This window comes from Neoarius graeffei, chromosome 12 (genome assembly GCF_027579695.1).
Source record: "Neoarius graeffei isolate fNeoGra1 chromosome 12, fNeoGra1.pri, whole genome shotgun sequence".
Classification (NCBI taxonomy): domain Eukaryota; kingdom Metazoa; phylum Chordata; class Actinopteri; order Siluriformes; family Ariidae; genus Neoarius; species Neoarius graeffei.
In genome coordinates, this window is record NC_083580.1 from 616,466 (window position 1) to 636,829 (window position 20,364).

General features: G+C 44.9%; 2 protein-coding genes across 5 annotated transcripts in view; one reads left to right on the forward strand and one right to left on the reverse strand.

The window, feature by feature from the left end:
• LOC132895096 (arf-GAP with Rho-GAP domain, ANK repeat and PH domain-containing protein 2) overlaps positions 1-2,001 on the forward strand; it is a 28,041-nt gene extending 26,040 nt beyond the window's left edge. For 3 of the 4 annotated variants that reach the window (XM_060935285.1, XM_060935288.1, XM_060935286.1), the window contains exons 22-24: positions 1,023-1,128; positions 1,307-1,454; positions 1,693-2,001. In XM_060935285.1, the coding sequence (XP_060791268.1) occupies positions 1,023-1,128; positions 1,307-1,454; positions 1,693-1,740 (302 nt within the window). In that variant the 3' untranslated portion in view covers positions 1,741-2,001. Of the gene's footprint in view, positions 1-1,022; positions 1,129-1,306; positions 1,494-1,692 lie in introns of all 4 variants that reach the window. The other variant, XM_060935289.1, reaches the window with a different exon arrangement.
• ik (IK cytokine) lies at positions 1,925-10,662 on the reverse strand. Its single transcript, XM_060935290.1, has 20 exons — positions 10,512-10,662; positions 9,548-9,614; positions 9,328-9,420; positions 8,764-8,823; positions 8,438-8,605; positions 8,076-8,190; positions 7,620-7,690; positions 5,529-5,575; positions 5,228-5,391; positions 4,884-4,992; positions 4,718-4,757; positions 4,456-4,609; positions 4,168-4,186; positions 3,775-3,851; positions 3,574-3,656; positions 3,414-3,471; positions 3,227-3,315; positions 2,785-2,893; positions 2,328-2,362; positions 1,925-2,208 (listed from the first exon to the last, which is right to left on the reverse strand). The coding sequence occupies exons 1-20, from the start codon at positions 10,525-10,527 to the stop codon at positions 2,181-2,183; spliced, it is 1,602 nt and encodes a 533-aa protein (XP_060791273.1). The 5' UTR covers positions 10,528-10,662; the 3' UTR covers positions 1,925-2,180.
• Between the last annotated feature and the right edge of the window lie 9,702 nt (positions 10,663-20,364).

A 20,364-nucleotide genomic window follows, 5' to 3' on the forward strand; every position in this document is an offset into this window, starting at 1 on the left:
GATGATGTGGTGTGTGGGGGTGATGTGGTGTGTGGGGTGATGTGGTGATGATGTGGTGTGTGTGGGGGTGATGTGGTGATGATGTGGTGTGTGTGGGGGTGATGTGGTGTGTGTGGGGGTGATGTGGTGTGTGGGGGTGATGTGGTGGTGTGATGTGGTGATGATGTGGTGTGTGTGGGGGTGATGTGGTGTGTGTGGGTGATGTGGTGATGTGTGGTGTGTTGTGGTGGGATGATGTGGTGTGTGGGGTGATGTGGTGTGTGATGGGGGTGTTGTGGTGGTGATGTGGTGTGTGTGGGGGTGATGTGGGTGTGTGGGGGTGATGTGGTGTGTGATGTGGTGATGATGTGGTGTGTGTGGGGTGATGTGGTGGTGTGGGGGTGATGTGGTGTGTGGGGGTGATGTGGTGATGATGTGGTGTGTGTGGGGGTGATGTGGTGTGTGGGGGTGATGTGGTGTGTGGGGGTGATGTGGTGATGATGTGGTGTGTGTGGGGGTGATGTGGTGTGTGGGGGTGATGTGGTGTGTGGGGGTGATGTGGTGTGTGGGGGTGATGTGGTGATGATGTGGTGTGTGGGGGTGATGTGGTGTGTGGGGGTGATGTGGTGTGTGTGATGTGGTGATGATGTGGTGTGTGTGGGGGTGATGTGGTGTGTGGGGGTGATGTGGTGATGATGTGGTGTGTGTGGGGGTGATGTGGTGTGTGGGGGTGATGTGGTGTGTGGGGGTGATGTGGTGATGATGTGGTGTGTGTGGGGGTGATGTGGTGTGTGTGGGGGTGATGTGGTGTGTGGGGGTGATGTGGTGATGATGTGGTGTGTGTGGGGGTGATGTGGTGTGTGGGGGTGATGTGGTGTGTGGGGGTGATGTGGTGTGTGGGGGTGATGTGGTGTGTGTGATGTGGTGATGATGTGGTGTGTGTGGGGGTGATGTGGTGATGATGTGGTGTGTGTGTGTGATGGTGATGATGTGGTGTGTGTGTGATGGTGATGATGTGGTGTGTGTGTGGGTGTGTTTTTCAGTTCACACTGATGTCACTTCCCGACTGCAGGAGTATCGCAGACTGGTCGAACTTCTTCCTCCTGATAACAGGGTCCTACTGTCCACCATGTTCAGTCACCTCTACACGTAACACCACACCCTAAACACCTCACCTGTCTGTCTGTCTGTCTGTCTGTCATGTTCCAGTGTGTACCTTGTATGTCTGTCTTTGTGTCTGTCTGTCTGCTGATCTATGATTGTATAACCATATTCTTTAAGTTGCGCATGTCCAGTTTGCTTTACCTGACATGGTGTGTGTATGTAGCGTGCAGCTCTACAGTCAGACGAACAAGATGACTGCACAGAACCTAGCAGTGGTGTTCACTCCCACACTGTTTGAGGAGTTGGCCATGAACAGGAACATGGTGAACGTGACGAGCGAGCTCATCATCCATCACACACTCATCTTCCTGGTGAGAGCTCAGATTCATCTCAAACATCACTGATCTGGGGTGTGTGTGAGTTGCAAAACACTCTAAATTCACTACACACACCACAGCGTCACCTGTAAGGCTGCACTTGAACATTCAGGAGTGAATTATAGTCTGAGAAATATGGTAATGATTAAAACATGAAGAACTGATCAGATATAATAATCACTGCTGAGCTTTAATAAAGGTGTTTAATGTGTGTGTGTGTGTGTGTATATAGAGTAAAAACAAAGCTCCACAGGAGGATGAAATGATCACTGTGCTGTGAAGAAGTCAGAGCCCCCTCTCTCGTATCCTACTGCACTTTTATACATATTTACAGTAAACATCAGCAGGCTGAACATTATTATTATTATTATTTCTGATTTTAGTTTATAAAGATAGGTGTTTTCTGTGTAATTTAAAAGATGCACACAATGAGTAAAAAGAGAAAAGTAACAGATTCACTGTACTGATTTTTACCTCTTTATTAGGTTTCTTTTATTCTGATCATCTGGATGTGAACATTTCTGCACAAACAATGTATTTAATAAAAGATTTTGTCTATTAACACCAGGATGTCAATGCTGCGTGTGTATTTGCTGAATAGGGAAACCGTGTGTGTACGCACGCACACGCCACAGTGCGCGAGTTTACTGGTGATTTGACGTGTTCACTCAGACGACTGACTACAGGTCACAGCTACACTTCAGTAAATCACGAGACGTTTTAATATTTTGGCCTCTTCACGTCCACCCTGAAACACACACACACGCACTGATATAATTACAGCATGGACAACCTCCAACTACTGTTTACAAATCATTTATAACAGATTATTGCGAGTTTATTAACATCCCACCCCACAACACTCACCCATCAGCCTCCAGCTTCTTCCTCTTTTCAATAATCTGAGGATTAAAAGGTAAAATTATAAATAATCCAGTGTTTACACGCCAATATTAACGCCACCTTAAAAACACCAGGGAGTCTCATTTCTCAAAGCCAGCAGAGAACAGGTTCTAAATCTGTGCATCAGATTGTTAATCAATGCCACACATTCTACACTGAAGCGCTCGTACACAGCTGCACTCATTTGCAAACTGCCATATATGGTAAACAGCTTCCTTTTAAAAAGAACAGTCAGCTGCTCACGGTGCTGCGTGTTACAGAGGGCATGGAACACGCCTTCAAGGTCATGAAGACGAGCTTCAAGGATAATGAAGTAAAGATTCTGCTGCATGCAGAGCAAAACCAACATCCAACACTTGGATGTAGATTGTTTAAAATAAATATAACGTGTGTGTGTGTGTGTGTGTGTGTAAAGACTCACAGCACTGATTTTCTTCCACTGCCGGTCCAGCTCTGCTTTCTCATTGGTCTCTTTAAAGCGGCGAGTCTTTCTGCCCTCAGACATTTTAATTCCATACTGAAACGCAGCCCTGAGCAAAAAAAAAAAACCCACACACACCGACAGCATCATCACTGAACCTGAGCACAGGTAATCTCCACTGACTTCCCTTGAGGATAAAGCTCGAGTCACTTCCTGTTCCCCATACACAGGGATAAGATCATGAAGCTGAGTGCACTACCTAGTGCCCTTATACATAGTGTAGAACACCATAGAAGGTTCAGCTACCAAAAGAAGAGAAAGAAAAAAAAGCACATCTGCTAAGGTGAATGATCAAACAGCTCTGCATTTTCACTAAAGTTTTGGCACCCTCAGCTGTATTTGAGTTAGCAAGTCACCATTAGCTCAGTGTGTGTGTGTTTACTTTGGTAAAGCCTCCTTGTTATTCATGTAGTCACTGTACTCCTCCTGTGTGTCGAAGTCCCAGCGGCCCAGAGGTCCCTTTTTATTACCCTGATAAACACAAACACACAATGTATTACCACCTGCACGCACGCGCACACACACACACACACACACTCACACACACACACACACACACACACACTCACCTGGTCCATCTTACTGTAGTCAACTTCTTCATCACTGTCCACAGCCAGATCATCCATCCTACACACACACAAAAAAAAAAACATGTATCAGGATTTAAGAGGCACGGTGTGTCTATACAGTAATGTCTGTGTGCGTGCGCGCGCGTGTGTGTACACTCACGTAGCAGGGTAACACTCAGCGTAACTGTTGGACATTCCGAAGAAATCTCCAACATGTTTCTTCTCCTCACGTCTCGTCCCAGCTGTGTGGAGCAGTTAAGGACAAACACCCTGCAAGGCGTCTCAAACTGACAGAACATCAGCCGTGTGTGTGTGTGTTGGTGTGCACGTGTGTGTCAACTCAAAAAATAAATAAAGGATATGTTTGCTGCCACTCTGCTGCTGCGCCTGCAAATTTCTCATTAATGAGTTTCAGCTGGTCTTTCACGGATCCTGGACCTGTACAGAGAGACACTGGGTGAGGAGAGTGAGCGAACAAACACTCCAACATCAAACTCAAACAGAGCTCAGGAAACTTCTCAGCCAACAAAGACAACGACATTTTCTTTTATTAAAGAAAAAGGGGGGAGAAAAAAAAAAAAAAGGGTCACAGGATTTTTTTTGTAGTTACTAACAGTGACCTCCAGGGGGCAGTGCTGGACACAGCAGTATTACAGTAACAACCTGCTGTGAGCAACGCTAGACTCATTTCATAATAAATGATCCGAATATTATACTGTTCCTCTCACACACAATCAGGAGGAAAATTATTTACCTTTATCCATTTCAACAGGCTGTGGAGAGAAACAGGAGATTGAGATCAGTAACACACACACACACACAGATTTCACCATTCCACAAAAAAAGTTAGAAAAACCAACAGAAGCACCAACACCATCCTCATCACTGAACCCAGATTGTATAAATATGCAAATTAGGAACACATCAAGCACTGCATGCTCCACCCCTTTCTATGTTTGCACTGAGGAACCCGAGTGTGTTATCAGTGGTGATGCAGTGAGATGTTCAGCTGTGAGTGAGAGAGTGCTGTGATGTTCCTCACCTCATCATCAACTCGAGGTTTCTCAAAGTAGCTGAGATGTCGTTTCTCTTCTTCTCGTTCCCTCTCTCTCTCCTTCTCTCGGTGACGCTCCTTCTCTTTATCCCGTGCAGGTTTGGACGTGGTGGGGACGTACTCTCCGATATCATCAAAGACACTGTAGCATCATCGTACACACACACACACACACACACACACACACACACACACAGTAAACCAGCAAACCCACACTGTAAAGTGTATTAGAGAAAAGACCGAGACTCACTTCATGTCAGCTTCAGGGGCTTTACGCTCATCCAGCTTTCCTGAACACACAGACAATAATAATAATAATAATAATAATAATAATAATAATAATAATAAAACACCAAACCCAGAGGAGGTGTGTACACACACTGCTAAAAACAGAAATTAGAAACAGAATCGCACACCTTTATCTCTCTTTTTGAGCTTCTTGTTGCGTGTCCCCTGTCTCAGGTAGGACAGGATCTGGGTCAGTTTACTGATCACAATGTCATTAGTGGTGAGAGTGGTCTGGGCCTGGGGACACACACACACACACACACACACGGTTAGTTTAGCACAGATATGATAAAGAGGCTGTTTAGATGTTTAACACACCAGCCTGTCTCTATGGATTCTACTGTCCATCTGTCCAATTACCAAGTAATCCACCAGTCTAGTCTCCGTCTCTCTCTGCCTGTCTATGTCTTCCCCCCCCGTCTCCCCCTCTCTCTATGTCTGTCTCTCTCTCTCCCCTATCAGGCATCAGTACCTCCATGGTGGGACAGTCTGCCTTGCTGCGGATGAGCGTAGTGGGAATGTCCGTGTCTGCGTACTCATCCTCCAAGTCCACCACGTACGCCATCCGCCCCGGCAGGAAAAGCTCATTCCTCTCCACCTGACGCCCCTTAAACAGGATGCGGTAAATGTTCCTCCCTGTAGAGCCCCCCCCACACACACACACACAATTATACAACACGACTGACTGCAGATGTGTCAGAACTTCATAATACTGAAACGTCCTTAAACATGGAGCGCGCTTTGTGGAGACTCAACTGCACCCCCACACTCACCCAGACGAGTCTTAAACTCGATCTTCTGCTCAGGATCTTCATCTTTCCTACAAAACACACAGCCGTTACAGGCCTAGACATTAAGCATTTACCACTGGTGGCCCATTGGGCCAGTGGTATTGAAAAGTTACTGGCCCAAATGGAAAATGTGGTGGCCCGAATGCGCGCGGTACCCGAACCACGGCTGCCGCAGGCACAAAGAGCGGGGTCCGGAGGAAAATTTTGATTTTTCAATTCATATTCGTGCATTCTGGTGCATTTTAAGGTGAAATTAATGAAAATAAGATTATTCATATTTTGCTAACATTATTATATCTTTATTGTTTGTTCACATTGATATTTTATTGTTTGCATTTCTTGTTCTATCAATTTCTTAGTTACATTTAAAAATTTCCTTTCTTCTTGTTTTCTGTTCGTTTAACACATGCTGTTGATTCCTGTTTTACATTAATGATTGTTTGTATAAGTTTTAGAATAAGCTAAGTTTTGCCTCACCATGCAACTAACTTGTTTATAGAATAAGCTTTGCCTGTAACCCACCCTGTGTGACGGAGACATATTTCCCTTTTTTGTCATGGTTTCAACTTTGGCTCATATATTCTCAACATTGTAGATATTGAATTCTCACCACTGTAGATATTCTTATAGAAATAGAAGTACAATTAACGTTTTAAATACACCTTTATATAATAGCCACAAGACACACACAGGCCAGTCCCAAGTCTGGATGAAAGGTGAGGGTGGCATACTAACCCTTATCATGCTGGATTTAAATGGGCATTTTTATTGCCCATGAAGAAGTTTTATTTCTTAATTAATAAAATATCATGAGAATCACTGACAAACCATACATTTCCTGAAAGGGTGGACTTTGGGGAATAATCTAGTGAGATCTTTGCAAAGCCTTACCTGCTCGGGGGTGATTTATAACCCTAATTACCTGTTAATTAGCTAATTAACAGGTATGCTCAGGTGAGCCAAAAAGGGGTGAAATGTTGTGTTTCTTTAATAAGACAAGATATAAACACCAAATTTTCAGGATATGCCCTTGGGGGAACTAGTAGTACATTTTTGCAAATTCAGCTCATTTGCATAAACCGTTGCCATGGCAACAGCAGATACCCTAGCAACTGGGGGCATACTGGGTTTAGCATGGTCTGGTTGTACCAGAGAGGGTCAGAATAGTTATTTTTGTTGTAATGAACTAATGTAGACCTGGTTTGGCTATTTTGATAGATTTCATCATCTTTGGATATTTGAATAATATAATATATGGGATCAGATCTAATTTACCACATTATTTTATCTGTTCTTCTATTTCAGTCATAGCAACCAACATTTATACTTCATTCTTTAATCACTAAAAGTTGATACACATGTAGCCATATTTCTTGGCAGTGTATCCTGAAATTTTGATATTAATATACAAAGTGTGAACGATTTTACACCATCTGAAGCTAAAGTGCGTGTGTTGAAATGCTGTTTTACGATTTGGCGAGTTGTAAACCGAGCGGGACGTCGCACGCTCTGATTGGCTGCCGAGTTCAAAATGAAGCCGTTCGTTAACACCCGATAGTTAATTTATGCACGATCGTATTTAAACTGTTTACCTGGCCTTTGGCCAGGTTGGGGAGCGTGGAGTTTGAACATATTTCTATTTGAATTTCACCGTTCTGATGGTCTCCTTGCCGCAACCGTCTTCGTCTACAAGATGCTATTTTCCCGCCAAAATGACACTTCCGAACAGCGCCGAGCATCTCCGAAGATGCACGAAGACGACACACTCCTGCCGCAGAGCGGAGCTTGATGAAAACAAAGATGGCGGACCTCGTATCGAAAAGGTGCATTTTACGAACAATTTCTTCACAATTCTGGGTAAAATATGAGTAATAAAATTTGTTAATTTGTATCGAAAACGTACTGGCCCGCCCGGGCCACTGTTTGGCCAAATTTAGTGGCCCGAAAGACGTAAAAATCACCATCGGGCCATCGGGCAAGTGCTAATGTCGAGCCCTGCGTTATTCAAGAAAATCACATCGCTGTAATGAAAGTTATCGCTCGGTAATGTGTGTGAGTGAGTGAGCATCATACTTGGCTTCTTTCTGTGCTTTCTCCATCATGTCCTCCTCCTCTCTCTCCTTACTGGTGATCTCAGCTCTCACCTGAACACCAGAGAACAAAGACACACACACACACACACACACACACACACACACACACAGTCAGTTTCAGAACCAAGTTCTAACAACACTGACATCTGTAATCACCACATCACTACGCTGGACTCCAGAGAGCTTCCTCACACACACTTTACTTCCTAACGCAGAGGATGAGGAGCTGTTGTGGGTGGAGCTTATTGTACTGACCAACAATGATGTGTAAATGTATCATTTGACCAAACAACAGACCATCTCCAGTGTGCTGAGGAGTTTAGGGTGCAGTCTGGTCACCCTTTAAACCCTGACTCATGATTACACTCGCAGGAACTCGGGTCGGTTCTGCAAGGTTCCGTTAGACTGATTTGGGAGGTTCTGTGCTGAGACTCGCCTTCTGCAGCAGGGCGAAATCCAAACCCTTCACCAAGTGAGTGTGCTCCATATCACCACCCAAGAACTTGGACTCCTGGATCAACTGACGACGTTTTTCTGCTGCTGATTTGTCCCTGTAACACACACACACAGGAAGTAAATCAGAAGTTCACTGCAGTTCCTGTATGTATGTATGTGTGTGTGTGTGTGTGTGTGTGTGTGTGTGTGTGTGTAATCTGAAACACGATCCAGTGCAGGACGACAGCGATTTAGTGATAAAGGCACGATGAGCAACTCAGCATCTGTTACACACAGTGGAGTGTTTTGGACTTTGGTGTGCGATTTGTGAAGTAGTGCGCACACACACACACACACACTTACGCCTCAGCGGTGGGTCCCACAGCTCTGTAATTGGCTGTGGTGCTGATGAGCTCAGTCTCCTCATAGTCCTTATTGACACCGTCCCGTCTCTCGCGGGCGCGGTCTCTGTACTTCTCTGCTAACTCTCGCTCCCGCTCCAGCTCCTGCTGCCGCAGCTTAGCGTAATAACTGCGCACACACACAGTTTCAATTACTGCACTTATACACAACAAGCAGGTGAAATCTAGTCCAATAGGTAGAGGGTAGTGACCGATATCCAAACCCTATATACTCAATTTGATTTAAAAACACAGACGGATGATTACGGAGTGGAAAATTAAACACACCTTTTCTTCTTCCTCCTGCGAGCAGCTGGATCCTCGTCCTCATTATACTCTCGAGGCATTCTGTGAAACAGAAGTGTTACAAATGTTTAAAAACACAATAACAAACCCCACACACAGTGCATCACCTATGGGATAGAAACATATCTAGGGCACCTAGAGAGGAAAGAAGTGTGGAAAATGTTCCCTACTGGACATATAGCACACTACAAACAGGATGGAGATCACATTATTTGTTTACATCATGTCGATTTTTACTTTAAAACTGTATAGGAGTGGTGACAGGAAAGTCCTATAGGGAACAGAAGTGAGTGATGGATTTCTCGACAATGCACTAAAACTTTACTACTACTAACAATAACTCCACTGTTACACGTAGTACGCTAGATAGGGCTCCAATTCTTGATTACATATAAAGGAGTTAAATCCTGAGTGGACCCAACACCACGTGTCTCTGTATAAGTGCACTAGATAGGGTGCAGTGCACTTACAGAGCCATGCTGCTGACACTTATCACCGAGATATTATATATATCACACACATTTATGAAAAAAACCTCGGACGTACTCATGATGGCGTGATTTGGATGGTGGTGCTGACGAGGGCGTGGCTCGGGGGGTCATCAGGAGTTTCCTGAAGTCCTCATTGGTCAGCTTCGATCTGAAAATGACAAACAGGACAGAAGAGAACAAGTGAGTGGTGTGTGTTTTATAGTCTGGTGTGATGTATACACTCGCTCTCTCCGAGACGTGTAAACACACGCAGCGGTCTTGTGCTCCAAACTCACTGCAGTGCTGATCGGTGATCCTCCACATCGTGCCCATCTGGAGCCAGAGGGTTGGAGTACAGCTCCGCTACAGGGGACACACACACACAATCAACACAAAAATCCCCAAAGCGGAATTAATCCCCTACTGACAGACACAGTGCAGGATATAGAGCCTGGGTGCCAATACTTAATCACACTGCGTGATGAACTTCCCTAGTGCACTACAGAGGCTGCCTAAGGCGCGTCTCATGCTCTGGCTTGTAGGAATAAGGAGCCGAATTCCTAATTAAAGTGTGAACTAATGGCCACTCAGCGCAGGGGTTATGAACGAGCCCTATGCAGTGCACTCACGGGGGGGGGCGGCGCGTTAGGGATCGAACCGAGCCCCTTCCCTGGGTGAAGCGGGATGGAAACCGCGCCGTGTTCGCTTTGTAAATCGGATTCCTTCACTGCTGGCTGTTCCAATTCTTCTGGACTCTAGTCCTAATACCTCTTTAGAATAAACCCCAGCTGAAATAACCTTCAGCAAGCGCGTCAGAGCCTGCTGGTGCACAGGGGCCTCGAACCCAGACCCTTGTGGGTGACGTCTGGAACGGAGCTGCAGCTCTACAGACATCTGCATTGTGCACTTTGGGTGTATAAACCTGCGTTCGGTCCATTTGGGTCAGTCGGGAACTGAGAGGAAGTGAAGAATTTTCCTCTGACTTCAGGTTTCAAGGAGAAAATGTTGAATGTTTTTCAGACCCCTGTGGCCACAGCACGCAGTTATTCTTACACTGTTAGCCGAATACGGTACCGATTATAATTAAAATAATAAAAAAACAGGACAAACGCTTAAAAGATTTCTATAAAAATTAGTTCCGAGGTTTTGTTTTCAATAACTCTCCAAAACCCCGTGTTAGCAAAACATGCTAACACATTTAGCACAGCTACCGCACATTACAGCATCAACCAGAAGCCGCGCGCGCTCACTGCCACTTACACTCGCGCTCCGGCATGGCGACTCCGACCTGCGCTGCACGCAAACCGGGATTTAGTTAAAATAAATCACAGATCTTTCCGAATATCCAACTGCTGCTAATCTCCGGAACAACAACTCACTACGAATACAGATTTATTCTGCGCATGCGCGGAGTCCGAAACGGAATAATGTGGACACACTGCCCCCTGGCGAGCTCGCCGTTTAATACACTGCAGTTTATTTTCTTTGGATTGTTTTTATATCGTCTCGTCTCGTCTTCTTCCGCTTTATCCGGGACCGGGTCGCGGAGGCAGCAGTCCGAGCATGGAAGCCCAAACTTCCCTTTCCCCAGACACCTTGGCCAGCTCCTCGGGAAGAACACCGAGGCGTTCCCAGGCCAGCCGAGAGACTCCGTCCCTCCAGCGTGTCCTGGGTCTTCCCCGGGGCCTCCTCCCGGGGGGACATGCCTGGAACACCTCCCCAGGGAGGCGTCCAGGAGGCATCCGAAAAAGATGCCCGAGCCACCTCAGCTGATTCCTCTCGATGTGGAGGAGCAGCGGCTCTACTCCGAGCTCCTCCCGAGTGACGGTGCTTCTCACCCTATCTCTAAGGGAGCGCCCAGCCACCCTACGAAGGAAACTCATTTTGGACGCTTGTATCTGCAATCTTGTTCATTCTGTCATTACCCAAAGCTCATGACCATAGGTGAGAGTCAGAATGTAGATCGAACGGTAAATCAACAGCTTTGCCTTTTGGCTCAGCTCCTTCTTCACCATGACAGACCAGTAAAGTGACCGCATCACTGCGGAGGCTGCACCAATCCACCTGTCGAGCTCACGCTCTATCCTTCCCTCACTCGTGGACAAGATCCCGAGATACTTAAACTCCTCCACTTGAGGCAGGACTTCTCCACCAACCTGGAGAGGGCAAGCCACCCTTTTCCAGTCGAGAACCATGGCCTCGGACTTGGAGGTGCTCATTCTCATCCCAGCCATGTCACACTCAGCTGCAAACCGCCCCAGTGCATGCTGAAGGTCCTGGTTTGAAGAAGCCAACAGGACAACATCATCCACAAAAAGCAGAGATGAAATCCTGTGGTTCCCAAACAGGATTCCTTCCAGCCCCTGGCTGCGCCTAGAAATTCTGTCCATAAAAATTATGAACAGAACTGGTGACAAAGGGCAGCCCTGCCGGAGTCCAACATGCACTGGGAACAGGTCTGACTTACTGCTGGCAATGTGAACCAGACTTCTGCTCCATTCGTACAGGGACCAGACAGCCCTTAGCAAAGAGCCCTGAACCCCATACTCCCGAAGCACCCCCCACAGAATACCATGAGGGACACGGTCGAATGCCTTCTCCAGATCCACAAAGCACATGTGGACTGGTTGGGCAAACTCCCATGAACCCTCGAGCACCCTATGAAGGGTATAGAGCTGGTCCAGTGTTCCGTGACCAGGATGAAAACTGCATTGTTCCTCCTGGATCCGAGGTTCGACTATTGGCCGAATTCTCCTCTCCAGTACCCTGGAGTAAACCTTCCCTGGGAGGCTAAGAAGTGTGCTTCCCCTATAATTGGAGCGCACTCTCCGGTCCCCTTTCTTAAAAAGAGGGACCATCACCCCAGTCTGCAACTCCAGAGGCACTGTCCCCGACCGCCACGCGATGTTGCAGAGGTGTGTCAGCCAAGACAGCCCCACAACATCCAGAGACTTGAGATACTCAGGGCGGATCTCATCCACCCCCAGTGCCTTGCCACCGAGGAGCTTGCAAACCACCTCAGTGACTTCGGCTTGGGTAATGGATGAGTCCACCTCTGAGTCATCAGCCTCCGTTTCCTCAATGGAAGACGTGATGGTGGGATTGAGGAGATCCTCAAAGTATTCCTTCCACCGCCCGACAATGTCCCCAGTCGAGGTCAACAGCTCCCTACCCGCACTGTAAACAGTGTTGGCAGAGTACTGCTTCTCCCTCCTGAGGTGCCGGACGGCTTGCCAGAATTTCTTCAAGGCCGACCGATAGTCCTCCTCCATGGCCTCACCAAATTCCTCCAAGTTCCAAGTTTTTGCCTCCGCAACTGCCCGAGCTGCGGCACGCCTGGCCTGCCGATACCCGTCAGCTGCCTCAGGAGTCCCGGAGGCCAACATGGCCCGATAGGACTCCTTCTTCAGCTTGACAGCATCCCTTACTTCCGGTGTCCACCACCGGGTTCGGGGATTGCCGCCACGACAGGCACTGAAGACCTTGTGGCCACAGCTCCAAACAGCCGCGTCCACAATGGAGGTAGAGAACATGGTCCACTCAGACTCAATGTCCCCCGCCTCCCTCGGAAGCTGGGAGAAGCTCTCCTGAAGGTGGGAGTTAAAGACCTCCCCGACAGAGTGCTCAGCCAGACGTTCCCAGCAGACCCTCACCATACGTTTGGGCCTGCCAGGTCTGTCCGGCTTCCTCCATCAGCGGATCCAACTATTTGCTTTACATTAAATTATAATTCGCAAAAAATATTAGACAGGAAGTATAAAAAGTGGCTTCTTTTTTAAGAAAAAAAAAATATATATATATATATATATATATATATATATATATATATATATATATATATATATATATATATAAACAAACAGTTTTTCTGTATCTTTTTGTTTAGTATCTATTAGGGATGAGCGAGTACAGCATTATCTGTATCCGTTAACCATATGAATTATCTGCAGAGGTGGAAAAACCCGGGTGCAGAAAGTAAAAACCCTGCCACATTTTTGCTCCAGCCAATTCAATGAACCAGCTGATCCTAATTACCACATCCCCTAAACCAGGTTGATGAGCTAATTGGTGAAATCACCTGTGTTGAGAGCACAGGCAGAAGGAAAACCTAAGCAGGACTTTTACTTTGTCAATCCAGTTTTTCCACCTCTGATTATCTGTATCCGTACTTGGAGTGGGCGGGGCCTAACCCGGAAGTGGGTCTGGTTGTCTTGAAACGGGCGGGGCTTTAACCAGTATATTATTTTAAGCGTGCAATTGATATGGGTTGATCAGAAATTGTTATATTTATTGCTGATTAGAAAACTATTTACAGGACAGCATCAGCATTGAGCTTCAGATCACTGGTTTTGATCACGATAGCAAACGAACTATTTACAGAACAAGTTTTGCAACAATGAATACAACACATGCGGTTGCAATTATGAAATGAAATGTAATGAACAAGAGTTTTCATACTCAACATAACTTTCTTTTTTTAACTTTTAATTTTTTATGATCAGTGTGATTTTTTTTTGGTTCTTTTTTTTTATTTCCACACCAGGTGTGTGTGTGTGTGTGTGTAGCTTAATTTGTAATATTATTTATACCACTACTACCTAGAAAGTGTCACTCAGTGCGTGAAGTAAAAATAAAACTGGTTAGAGCCAACTGACGGTTTAAACAAAAAACAACAACTCCGACGACCGGCAGAGAGACAGTGTGTGTGTGTGTGTGTGTGTGTGTGTGTGTATGTAGCTTAATTTGTAATACTTATACCACTACTACCTTTATTTTTACATGAATTACAGCAAGAAAGTGTCAGACACTCAATGCGTGAAGTAAAAAAAACTGTTTTTAACCGATGGTTAAAAAAAGAAAAAAAATCTCCGACAGGCAGAGATGCAACGTGAGTCGTTTTCTACCAAGTACCACGTCTGAACGAACCCACATTTACCAGAACTCTACTGGTTATAAGTAAGTACAAACTGAAATAAAAACAAACTTGAAGCTGAAGAAACCCGAAAAGTTAACGGAAAGAGACAGAGAGCTGTTCCCTATGTGAGTGAGCAGAGCGGTGTGTGTAGGGGAGGGGCGCTGTGATGCTGTGTGAGGATTTTCATTCAGTCTGAGCACAGATATTGAATCGTATTACTCATATAATACTCGTACTAGGCAAAAGTGCTTTATCCATACCGGATACTCGTATCAGCCGAGTATCCGGCTCAACTCTAGTATCTATATTCTTTTATATTTAAAAAATTTAAGAGAATTATTAATACTAAACAATATGTTTAAATACAGTGGGACAAAAAAGTATTTAGTCAGTCACAAATTGTGCAAGTTCTCCCACTTAAAAAGATGAGAGAGGCCTGTAATTTTCATCATAGGTACACTTCAACTATGAGAGACAGAATGAGAAAAAAAAAATCCAGAAAATCACATTGTCAGATTTTTAAAGAATTTATTTGCAAATTATGGTGGAAAATAAGTATTTGGTCAATAACAAAAGTTCATCTCAATACTTTGTTATATACCCTTTGTTGGCAATGACAGAGGTCAAACGTTTTCTGTAAGTCTTCACAAGGTTTTCACACACTGTTGCTGGTATTTTGGCCCATTCCTCCATGCAGATCTCCTCTAGAGCAGTGATGTTTCGGGGCTGTCGCCTGGCAACACGGACTTTCAACTCCCTCCAAAGATTTTCTATGGGGTTGAGATCTGGAGACTGGCTAGGCCACTCCAGGACCTTGAAATGCTTCTTACGAAGCCACTCCTTCGTTGCCCGGGCAGTGTGTTTGGGATCATTGTCATGCTGAAAGACCCAGCCACGTTTCATCTTCAATGCCCTTGCTGATGGAAGGAGGTTTTCACTCAAAATCTCACGATACATGGCCCCATTCATTCTTTCCTTTACACGGATCAGTCGTCCTGGTCCCTTTGCAGAAAAACAGCCCCAAAGCATGATGTTTCCACCCCCATGCTTCACAGTAGGTATGGTGTTCTTTGGATGCAACTCAGCATTCTTTCTCCTCCAAACACGACAAGTTGAGTTTTTACCAAAAAGTTCTATTTTGGTTTCATCTGACCATATGACATTCTCCCAGTCCTCTTCTGGATCATCCAAATGCTCTCTAGCAAACTTCAGATGGGCCTGGACATGTACTGGCTTAAGCAGGGGGACACTTCTGGCACTGCAGGATTTGAGTCCCTGGCGGCGTAGTGTGTTACTGATGGTAGCCTTTGTTACTTTGGTCCCAGCTCTCTGCAGGTCATTCACTAGGTCCCCCCGTGTGGTTCTGGGATTTTTGCTCACTGTTCTTGTGATCATTTTGACCCCACGGGGTGAGATCTTGTGTGGAGTCCCAGATCGAGGGAGATTATCAGTGGTCTTGTATGTCTTCCATTTTCTAATAATTGCTCCCACACCAAGCTACTTGCCTATTGCAGATTCAGTCTTCCCAGCCTGGTGCAGGTCTACAATTTTGTTTCTGGTGTCCTTTGACAGCTCTTTGGTCTTGGCCATAATGGAGTTTGGAGTGTGACTGTTTGAGGTTGTGGACAGGTGTCTTTTATACTGATAACGAGTTCAAACAGGTGCCATTAATACAGGTAATGAGTGGAGGATAGAGGAGCCTCTTAAAGAATAAGTTACAGGTCTGTGCGAGCCAGAAATCTTGCTTGTTTGTAGGTGACCAAATAGTTATTTTACCGAGGAATTTACCAATTAATTCATTAAAAGTCCTACAATGTGATTTCCTGGATTCTTTCCCCCCATTCTGTCTCTCATAGTTGAAGTGTACCTATGATGAAAATTACAGGCCACTCTCATCTTTTTAAGTGGGAGAACTTGCACAATTGGTGGTTGACTAAATACTTTTTTGCCCCACTGTAAGTACTACTATTTAAAAATATATTTTTTGTTTCAAAATTACAGGGACAGTTTTGAACATCTATTTGAATTCAGTAGACGGGTAAATATATTTTCTGCATGAAAAGGTTTGATTTAGAGTGGATAAAATGTTACTGAGTTATTTATTTTAAACACCTACATCATCTAATTTATAAATTATTGTTAGACCTTCAAGGTGTTAGCTATGCAGTGGTCACATGCTCGCTAGGGGGCGCGTTGGAGTTTGTGATCCTTCAAACACACACACAGACACCACAGAAGAAGAAGAAGCTCGCCAGTACAGCAAAACAGTTCCAGTCCCAGCAATCCCTCCCTGGCTGTTTGTGATGCCATCTACTGATCTGAACTTACAAGAAATGAAAGAGAAGTCCAAGCTCGTGCCCGCTTATTACACTGTCCAAAGCTACATACAACAACACTTTGCAGATAAGACAGTGATATTTACTGATGGTTAAAAAACAACAACAAAAAACCCTGAATCTGAATGCACTGGTGCTGCAGTAAATCTCCCACAGTATGGCACAGCTATACAAAGGACAACAACAGATCATCTTTCAGTGTACACAGTAGAGCTTGTGGCCATAATGCTCGGATTACTGTGGGTTGAGGAAAACGACCAAAACAATACACTAATAGCAACAGATAGTTTATCAGCACTCATGAGCATCCGGTCAGGGAAATCATGCAGGCAAGAGATCATAAATGAAATATATCACATCATATACAGAATACACAGAGTGGGTTTAAGTGTATGTTTCATTTGGGTTCCAGCTCATGTAGGGGTAGAAGGAAACAAGAGCGTGGACATATTGGCAAAACAATCAGTGAAATTGCAAACAATTCATCTGCAAATTATATTATGTAAAGCTGAGGCTAAAACCATCAATAAAAGTCAAACAGAAAAAGTATGGCAGGAGAACTGGGACACCAGTGATACAGGAAGACGTCTCTACAGTATACAAAAGCATGTGGGTGTTGGGAGAAAGGTGGGGAGAAACAGAAGAGGAGAAACCATCATCACCTGTCTATGAATAGGCCATACAGCACTCAACAAGACACTTCATATCATAGGAAACCATCCGAGTGGGTTCTGCAGACATTACAATCAGCCAGAATCAGTGCAGCATGTGGTAGTGGAGTGTGACTTCTGTCATCATCATGGATGTCACGTCGAAGTCGACGAAGACTACTGGTGGTGGATGGCGCGGGTATGGGCTGCGGGGCCAGCAGCTGATGCACATGGCCTAGAACAGGTGGCACATCTATAAGGGGTGTCAGCAGAGTCAGGAGCTTTCCGCCTAAGGCGGGCCTGGTGGATGTTGTACACGGGGGCAAAGGTTACTGGAGGCTTAGTACCTTTCTAGCTGGCCTCTAACAACATGGCGTCCCAGACTGGTCTCCCCATGTCCAGCGTTATGTGATGCACAATATACGGCCATCTCGTCATCAGCAAGCGGCCAAACCATCTAGCCTCTCACATAACAAAGACCGTACGCAGTGCCTCTCAGCGCTGCCCCTAGTTTTTGCAGAACATGACGGATCTAGGGGAGACAACCCCGAAATAAAAAACCAGACCTTCCTAGCATCACTGTGGAACATTGGGAAGTGCTGCTGCCTTCCATCTTGCAGCCAATTTCCACTGCGTCTGACTCACCTCCGGTCGCCTTGCAATGCTCGCCACCGGACTCTGGTGATGAGGAGGAGAGGGTGCGGTAGTTGTGGCGCAACAGCTTCATCACCTAAAACAAATCTGTGTGCAGAATCTAACTGCATACATGTCGACCTTTGGTCAATCAAACCTGTATAACCAACCTCCAAAATCCGTATTTCCCTTATAAAATCCGTATAAGATGCAAATTAAAATAATTTACCTAAAATTTGAATGATAATTAACAATGATATATCCCAGTTACTTTTTATTCAATATTAATAACAATAAACCTTCAGAATGAATACAAAGCTCCAGTGTTCGACAAAAACACAAAGTGCCGCTCTAATGTTCTGAATTGTACTCCATGACAGCTTTTTTAGCGCTCTGCACCAATACCTCACGAGGCTGCACGTCACAGCAAGAGTCTGTGTTGATCTTGCCGGAGCGCCCATTCAGAATCTTTTCAGTCGCTAGTGAAAGTCGCTCAGGTGGAAATACGCTTTTCAAACAAAATATTTCCCGGTTGGCGGGATTCTCGCAATGCGGTGTGCGCATGATCAAAAGTGGAACGAAGTCTCGCTACCACAAGATAACGTGCGATTTCATAAGACTCTTTACTGGCTGTCTGTGCTTTCTGTGGTGTACAGTACGTTTGTAAATGTTATGCGCTCTTTTATCATCGTGGGAATTGATTATAGCTCTAAATAAATTTTGAAGTTTTTTTAAAGAATCCGTATAACTTTATTTGTACGCCCGTATACTACGTTTATTGAATCAAATCCGTATAAAATACGGACATTCCGTATAGGTTGACATGTATGTAACTGGTGACTTCTATATAGGGTGACCAGATTTCCCTAGTCTGAACCCGGGACACTTTTGCGCGCGACCATGCTCGTGCACGCACACCTTTTTTTTGCGTAAACGTGACACTCAGAGAGGTGCTCTTATCATTGTGTTGAAGCTCACATTTATCAACATCTCACATGAAATAAAACAAACAGGCATTTTGTTATCTAGTAGCATAGTGGGATACAGATCAGTTAAATTATGGTCAGACAGCAGATGTTGTAATGGCTGAGAATAGGCCAGGCTATGTCCATAGGCCACATTTACACTGATTTATTTCACCTGTTTGTGAGACACCAAGAAGAATGCATATGCACATGTAGGCTAGATCTCTACAATTGTATGCACTATAGCATGAACTTAAAAAGTAGATATGTGACCTCAACATAGCCTCGGTCAGAATCAACCTTACTAACCATTCCCCACAACTGAATGAATAAAGCAAGAAGATGTGGACAAAAGTGAACACTTTAATGGAAGCTGCAACAAGCTGTTCAACACAGCAATATGGCCAAACTGTCAGAATGGTATGTTAAACAGAAACAAAAAAGAGACAAGTGATTTGAGAATATATACTACAGAAGCCGAGAGAGGCCCTTCATATAATCCTTTTTTTATTCACCTTGTTATCCCGAGATAACGACATAATTAATTCAGGATCTCGAGAAAACAACACAACTAATTCGAGATCTCGAGAAAACAAAACAATTATTTCATGATCTCGAGAAAACAAAACAATTATTTCATGATCTCGAGTAAACAGCTGAGAAATGGTTCATTCAGGTGCGCCAAGAGACCTGTGATATGCTGACTTTGGGGCTGTTTCTCATTCTGTATAGACGCAACTTTGGTCATTAGAATGTCTGGAATAATTGATCACCTAATAAGGCAATATTTTGATCAGGGGTTGACACAGGGAGAGATTGCATTAAGTCTTTTAATAAGGGATAATTTCAAAATTAGTCCGCAGCACCTCCGCAGAAGACTGGCCCGGCTTCGTCTCTACCGACGGAGATACAGTGATCCAGCTGAGATCATGAAATAACGGTTTTGTTTTCTCGAGATCTCGAATTAGTTGTGTTGTTTTCTCGAGATCCTGAATTAATTATGTCGTTATCTCGGGATAACAAGGTGAATAAAAAAAGATTATATGAAGGGCCTCTCTCGGCTTCCATAAATATGCACTCAAACAAAACAGCAGTAAAGGAGGAGAGGGGCGACAGCCCAGGGAAAGCCCCCACAGGAGCGCACAGCATTTGCAGCATAGGCTACCCAACTCAGTACAAGAACAAAGCACGTACAGTGTGTGCAGTCGGCTTCGTGCGCATTGTTCTGCACCTCTCGGAGGAAGGGGTAGGTGCCCTGTAAATCTTTGGAAAAGGTACATTTTCTTTTCGGCATAATTGCTGCGGCATTACTGCTGCTAGCTGCTAGACAAAGAACATTCGTGCCAGTTAATGTTTATTTTATTGTTGCATGGCAACATGTTCTGTTGTCTGGAATAATGTGGCTAAATAAACACCCACGCCACAGGGCCAGGGGGCGGTAACCAGGAAAGTTTGCGATTCCTGTCAATTCATCAAAATAGTAAATGCAGACATTTCTCCGCTAATGATTCCCACGCTGCTCAGTCGCAAACGTCGCGAGTGGCGAAAACCGGGACATAGCCATGTCCCGACAGACTATTGTTGGGACTCGGGACACACAACCCCAAATCGGGA

Coding starts and splice junctions, on each gene's coding strand:
- ik (XM_060935290.1), bottom strand. Junction 8,191..8,437: donor GTGGGACCCACCGCTGAGGC/GTAAGTGTGTGT, acceptor TGTGTGTTACAG/GGACAAATCAGCAGCAGAAA. Junction 2,363..2,784: donor AGTGGAAGAAAATCAGTGCT/GTGAGTCTTTAC, acceptor TTTAATCCTCAG/ATTATTGAAAAGAGGAAGAA.